We start from the raw sequence: 7,455 nt of genomic DNA on the forward strand, positions 1-7,455 counted from the left end.
AGAATGTCTGAAAGAAGGGCACCTAGGTATTGATAGCAGCTAGATTAGTAGGCCATCAAGGTCACGGTCATAAACCTAAGAACAATTTGGAAGAAGTGATGAATACCTAACAGCTGATATTCTTTACCATCAGTTTCATGGCAAAGAATCCTGAGCAGACTATTTGGGCACAAGTACCTTGGTGGTTGTTAGAATAAGGGTGTGAAAGTGTGTGAATATGACCAAGTGAAATGAGTTTTGTTTTAAAACAAGATCACTTTTCTCCCCACAAAGTCTCACAATGAGCTTTACTACACTGGTTCTACACTATTGCAACATTTTTTCCTTCATGGAGTTGATTGCCAGGCATCAGGTCAAATTCAATTATCTCCCTTCTGTTTCTCTCCCTGTAGATGCCATGTGAAGGCTGCATGGAGAGGGACAATGAGAGCACTGATGCAACCATGGAGTTCCTCCTGCTTGGCTTCTCTGAGCTGTTCTGTCTGCGGGTCTTCCTCTTCCTTATCTTTTTAATTGTCCATTTGGTCACACTGGCAGGGAATGTGATGATCTTTGTAGCAGTGGTTATGGAGCCTTCCCGCCCTCCCATGCTTTTCTTCCTCTGTCAGCTCTCTGTCATTGAACTCTGCTATACCTTAGTCATTGTCCCGAAGGCACTCCTCAGCCTGATAGTAGTGGATGGCAGCACCATTTCTTTCATTGGCTGTGCTGCACAGATGCACTTTTTTGTGGCACTTGGTGGGGCTGAATGCTTCCTCCTGGTAGCCATGTCGTATGACCGCTACGTTGCCATCTGCCAGCCACTTCATTACATAGCAGTGATGAATGAGGGGCTCTGCTTCAGGCTGGCTGTGGCATGTTGCCTGGGAAGCTTTGCTGTTGCCCTGGGGTTGACAGTGGCTGTTTTCCGCTTACCTTTCTGTCAGTCACATCAAATCAACCACTTCTTCTGTGATGTCCCTGCTGTGCTGCACCTGGCCTGCACTCAGAGTTACACCCCTGAGCTGCCTCTGCTTGCTGCCTGTGTGCTTCTCCTACTGCTTCCCTTTCTCCTAATCCTGACTTCTTATGTTTGTATTGCTGCTGCTTTGCTACATGTCACCTCCTCCCTGGGAAGGAGTAAGGCCTTTTCCACCTGCTTTTCTCACTTGGCCATCACCTTGCTGCACTATGGATGTGCCACCTTCATATACATTCGTCCTAAATCCAGTTACTCACCAGCTCAAGACAAGATGGTTTCTCTGGTCTACACCAACATTACTCCATTGCTATATCCCCTTATTTATAGCCTGAGGAACAAGGAAATCAGAGGGGCTCTGAGGAAAATGTTTAGGAGGAAGAGAGGAGCTCAGCTGAACTCGGATACTGTCAGGGCTCTGACAGGTGTGTGGTAAATTTTATTAGAGTAAACATGCTTGTTGGAAACACAGCCCCATAACCAGGTTAGGACCAGATTCTCTATAGATGTCACTACAACAAATATCCAGGCAGAATTCAACATGCATTGATACATTTATGACAAAATGACTTCTCTGCTTCTAAAAAAAAGTCTCTACCTACCTACAGGGAAATTCTGCCAATTTGTAAGGAAGAAGAACTTTCATCAGTTTTTGGTCTGACTTTTGTGATCACATATATGTGCCCATGCACACATTTACAGTCATATCAGCGCACTCAAAACATCAACACAAAATTATTTACAGCTGCTGTATTCTTTTCATTATTTTTCTTTCAAGATGAAAGTAGAAACTGGAAACTCAATAAATACTTTTAGACTGGTAAGTCTTCCAGCACAAAAACAAAAGAAAACAAAACAAAAACAAACAAAAAACACAAAACAAAACAAAAAACCTGAAGGCCATTATTAGAAGGTTACAAAAAGAAAGCCACTGCTTTGAATGAAATAGAAATTAAACTATGGTTTCTCCAAATTTATTGAAAGACTGCACTTCTAACGTTCCATCACATGAAGGAAAGATCATCAGTGTAAACTCATCTTACTTTGAATTATTTTAGATAATGAAAATGAAAGTGCCATGGATTTGATGAGTATGACTTTCCTATGCCCATTTAACAGGAAAGATCTTTCCTTTTACAGGAAGATACTTTAGGTTTGTGTTGTTCCTATGTAAACACAAAGGCTCATATACCAATATTATATGACGTCTATCAGGAAAGGCTGTACCATATAAATAAGGATGCCTGAGGAGTGTCAAAATCTATCAGCATTAAGTCTAATAATACCATTGCTGCAAGTATTGTCATTTATTTAATAAAACTAGTGAGAGTTCCAGCATATGCTGGACTGCAGCAGACATAAGAGTCTGAAATGTGCACAGCAGTGTTATTTTGTGTGTTTCCTACATGTAGACAGGACAGGATGATTCAGGCAAATTAGGACAAAATCAGTTTTGGACAGGAAGAGGGGTGAAAAATCAGCTTCATTATTTTATTTAATACTTCAATTTGCATCATGTTTTAAAGCACCAAACAGACTCTATGATTCAGATCTCACCTCTTGCATGTAAGATTGCTGAGAAGAAAAAAAAAAAAAAGAAAAAAAAAAAAAGAAAAAAGGCTTGCTTTTGTTTATCTGTCTAATCCAAAGGTAATTCAGCAGCCAATTGCCCTTAAATCTCCCTGTTGTCAAATTGAGGGAGCAGAATGATATTTCCTTTCTCTGAGCTACGGTCATAAAAATTATGATAAGTGGACTTGACTAACATAAAACCTGCACTGTAATGGAATAAATTAACTTGGAGCTATCTAACAAAAGAGAAATGTGAAATTTAAAACTCAAGTTAAAAGCTGTCTTTAAATAGACAGTCTAGTCAGGCTAAAATATTAACAAAATGTTGACTCTCATGTCAATGAATACCTAGTTACTCCTGTGAGCAAAGTTTCAGCAGCATTATTTAAAATGATCAAAGTATTAGTGAAAAATTTATCACCTTCTAGGTCTTTCAAAAATGAGAAGGGGAGGATCTCAATAAAAGCACAGTATTACTCAATAAAGAAGTACTTTATAAATACATTACAAAAGTGCTTTGAATCAAATGATAGAATCATAAAGTTTGGAAAAGACCTTTCAGATCATCTGGTCCAACCATCCTCCTACTACAACACTATTAAAGGATTTAAAGACAGTAAATAATTGTAATGAGCATGAGACAAAACTGAAGCCTTAAATTCAAATTCTGTCATGTCAAATCAAGCTTTGAAGTTAATTCGGCTGTAAGCAGTGGGGTGGACTAGAGACCTCCAGAGGTCCCTTCTGAGATTAGTAAGATTCTATGGCAGAGGTTTCTACCCTGCTTTTTAGGAGGTATTGATATGCTTGTGTACCTGGCAATAAAACTAAAGAGATGAAACACACTACAGTTAAAATGTTAAGAACATTGGTAGAGGCCCTCACATATTTCTGGCAGTTGTAGGGATGGAATAACAGAGATATAAATGTCGTCTGCTTCTAGTTATGAGAAGATAGCAGGACTGTGTCTTAAGCTAGAATTACTCCTTGTGGACAGTTATTGATCAGGGGCACTTCAGCAGACCTGTCCTTACTGTAAGGATATGGATGGTGCCTTTAGGAGGGATAACATGACTGAAACAGCACCCATGCTAGACTCTCACCTCTGTAATTTTGAGATATATGTCAGAACCACAATAAACAGTAGAGAATTCCTGTGAAGACAATGTCTTTACCTAGTGTCCTTGCAGATGAATAGAATGAGGAGATATTTCAGAACCCAAGACTATGCCCCATCCTACCCCCACCAGTATGCCCACACAGATTCACAGCACCCTCAACCCCTCTTCAGTGCTCAGCTGTGTTGAATGCTGGGCTTTCCTGTATGGACCTGTAGAAAGGACTCAAGAATGAGAGTGGTAGGAGGGAAGCTTACGATGTAAGAACAGCAAGAATGTATATGAGACATCAGAATCACTTTCTCTTTAAATGTTGTTTTTCAGATGCCAGGAGCTACCTGATGTCCCTTCCACACCCCTCTCCCTCCACCAATGTTAGAAATGTCTGTTTCAGTCCTGTTGACCCACAACACTGTATGCTGAGAGCTTGAGAGTGCCCAAGTGAAGTAAGACAGCAAAAACCTTGAGCTAGAGCAGAGTACAGAAAGAAAATGAGGATTTTAAAGTCCTTTTCAGAACTTCACAGGGAATAACAGGATCCAATCAGGCAGTGCAGAGTTAGATAAATGCATATTTATCTAAGTTTCCCTTCATGGTTTTCATGACCATAAAATCAGTATTCAATCTTGCAGTTAATTTTGTCAAGGCTGCCATGAGCAAAGCATTGGATGAGTACAAAGATCTCATTAGTAGTTGAGCACCAGAGCTCAGCCTTTAAGCTCTTAACCTTTAAGGCTCGTAAAATTGTCCATGTGCTCAAAACTTAAAAGGGTTTGGATGTGATGGCAGAGATGTTCAGTAACACTTGAAGTATTTGAGGCCCAGTACCTTCAATGGTGCATACAAAAGAGGTACTTTCACTTACATCTAAGAAAGTACTTCAGACATGTTTGTGTTTGTTTTTTTATTTCACTGTCATGCTTTACTGACAACACAAGTAAGACATCCGGGGAGGTCCCAGATGACTAGAGACTTGCTAATGTGATGTCCATTTATAAGAAGGGTAGTAAGGAGGACCAAGGGTACTACAGGCCTGTCAGCCTAACCTTGATGCGAGGAAAGGTGATGGAACAGAATTCATCTTGAATGTAATCATGCAGTGTATGTGGGACAGGCGGGGGATCAGGCCCAATGAACATGGGTTCAGGAAAAGCAAGTCCTACCTGACCAACCTTATCTCCTTCTATGACTGGGTGACCCACATGGTGGATGACAGAAAGGCTGTTGACATATTCTACCTAGACTTCAGCAAGGCCTTTAACATGGTCTCCCACAGTATTTTACTGGAGAAGCTGGCAGCCCATGGTTTGGACAGGTATACTCTTCACTGGGTTAAAAACTGTCTGGATGGCTGGGCCCAGAGAGTAGTGGGAAACTGAATGAAATCCAGCTGGCGACCGGTCACCGGTGGTGTTCCCCAGGAGTTGGGGCTGAGGCCCATCCTCTTTAATATCTTCATTGATGATCTGAATGAGGGAATTGAGTGCACTTAAGTTTGCAGATGACACCAAGCTAGGGGGAAGTGATGATCTGCCAGAGGATAGAAAGGCCCTGCAGAGGGACCTGGACAGGATGGGTTGATGGGCAGAGGACAATGGGATGAGGTTCAACATGGCTAAGTGCTGGATCCTGCACTTTGGCCACAGCAACCCCATGCAATGCTACAGGGTTGGGGCAGAGTGGCTGGAAAGCTGTCCAGAGGAAAAGGACCTGGGGGTGCTGGTTGATGCTCACCTGAACATGAGCTGACAGTATGCCCAGGTGGCCAAGAAGGCCATCAGCATCTTGGCTTTTATGAGGAATAGTGTGGACCAGGGAGGTGATCATCCCCTTGTACTCAGCTCTGGTGAGGCCGCACCTTGAATACTGTGTTCAGTTTTGGGCCACTCACTACAAGAAGGACATCGAGGCCCTGGAGCATGTCCAGAGAAGGGCTATGAAGGTGGTGAAGGGCTTGGAACACAAGTCCTGTGAGGAGTGGCTGAGGGAACTGGGGTTGTTTAGTCTGGGGAAGAGGAGGCTCAGGGGAGACCTTATTGCTCTCTACAGCTACCTGAAAGGAAGTTGTGGGGAGTTGGGGATTAGCCTCTTCTCACAGATAACTAGCAATAGGACAAGAGGGAATGGCCTCAAATTGCACCAGGGGAGATTTAGGTTGGAAATTAGGAGAAATTTCTTTTCAGAAAGAGTGGTTAGGCATTGCAATGAGTTGCCCAGGGAGGTGGTGGAGTCACCATCCCTGGGGGTGTTTAAGGAAAGGTTGGACATAGTGCTTAGGGACATGGTTTAGTGGATGACATTGAGTGTAGGTGATAGGAGGGTGATGGTTGGACCAGATGATCTTGAAGATCTTTTCCAACCTTAATTATTGTGTGATTCTATGATAGATTTGATTTCTTAAAAATTGTTCCTCTAAATATTCAGTCTCCTAGAAATATTAAATGTACTTGGATTAAAAAATATTTAATTATTTTACTAGAAGTCTAACTATCAAAAGTTTACTGTAGAAATGTGTTTCTGTTATGGGCTAGGGAAGTTGAAATTTTGCTGGAAATCCAATTCTAGGAACATGGAATAATTTTCAGCATAATCACCTCCCCTGGACAAGGCATGTTTTCACAGCTTATCCATCTTGGCTTACATGGGAATTGAGTCCACCAGCCTCCCTTCATTTGTATTCTTTAAAAGCTTAGCAAACTGAAGATAATCCTATGGTTACCCAAACAACTTCCCTTGTCCTTTGATCTGAAGCAGGAGGAAAATATCAAGGTGAAATTAATACAGGTATTTGCAACAACAGAGTTGCAGCCAAAGTAAATGAATGTGTGGATAGTATTAAACCCAGAAATGGACTCTAATGCCATGAAGGTGAAGGGCTGTCAAAAATGATGATTTTATGTATTGAGAAATGACCCGTTTTCCTTATGTTTATCATTCAGCGTGCCAAGGGTGATAGTCATATTGAATTTACTATGACAAAATATAGAATGCTACAGAAGTATCTCTTGCACATATTTATAGACCTATAAAATAACAGATGAACCCTGCCTGAGATTGCTTTGTTCTATTGTATGAAATTATTTACCCAGCATACAAAATCTGATAGAATCTTATATCAAAAATAAAGTCTACATTCCTATAAACAGGCAAATAAGTAATAAAAATGCATAAGTAATCTGACCTCCTCTGCAAAAAAAATATATATATATAGAGAGAGAGATACATATTTAGAATCTAAAAGGTTTTTATTTTCCAGCCATGTGATTGTGTAGGCCTTATGTTCCCTTTTGTGGACTACCTCAGGAAGCAATCAGGAATACAGGACATAATCAGAAGACCAAAGTGAAGTTGAGGAATGAAGTGAAGCTCCATACCAGCATTTTTTTATTTTTTTTTTTCAGATCAATTTCACTTCTACAATCATATAGATCAAAAAGCTGACTGCAGGCACTATTCATGATTACAGCACTGTACCACTAACCCAAAGCTCTTGGTTAGAAATATCCTGTTATGCTCAGTTATCTTTTAGACAAATTCAGGAAAAAGTGAGGACAAGAAGGTCAGCACCCACCTAAACTGTACTGTTGGCTTTACCTGCACAAGCTCAAAAATATAAAACTGTTTTTAAAATTGGTACATAAAGCTGAGGGAAGACCAGATGGCTCAACAGCCTCTAGCCTAGTCACCACTGAAAATCAGGACTTCCCAAACCTATGTCATGTTTTATTGTGGTTTTGATCTAGAGTTGCTTTCAGTATTCATTTTGGTTTCCATGTTTTGCTTTAATTAGAATTTCAAGCTTCAAAA

The 7,455-nt window shown here is 40.7% G+C and overlaps 1 protein-coding gene across 1 annotated transcript; it reads left to right on the forward strand.

The window, feature by feature from the left end:
* Positions 1–392: 392 nt before the first annotated feature.
* LOC309874090 (olfactory receptor 10AC1-like) lies at positions 393–1,472 on the forward strand (the record flags this gene model as incomplete). The annotated part of the gene is made up of 1 exon (XM_082752010.1): positions 393–1,472. The coding sequence occupies one exon, from the start codon at positions 393–395 to the stop codon at positions 1,392–1,394; it is 1,002 nt and encodes a 333-aa protein (XP_082608136.1). The 3' UTR covers positions 1,395–1,472.
* Between the last annotated feature and the right edge of the window lie 5,983 nt (positions 1,473–7,455).

This window comes from Aythya marila, assembly GCF_965140915.1.
Source record: "Aythya marila genome assembly, chromosome: 1".
NCBI lineage: Eukaryota > Metazoa > Chordata > Aves > Anseriformes > Anatidae > Aythya > Aythya marila.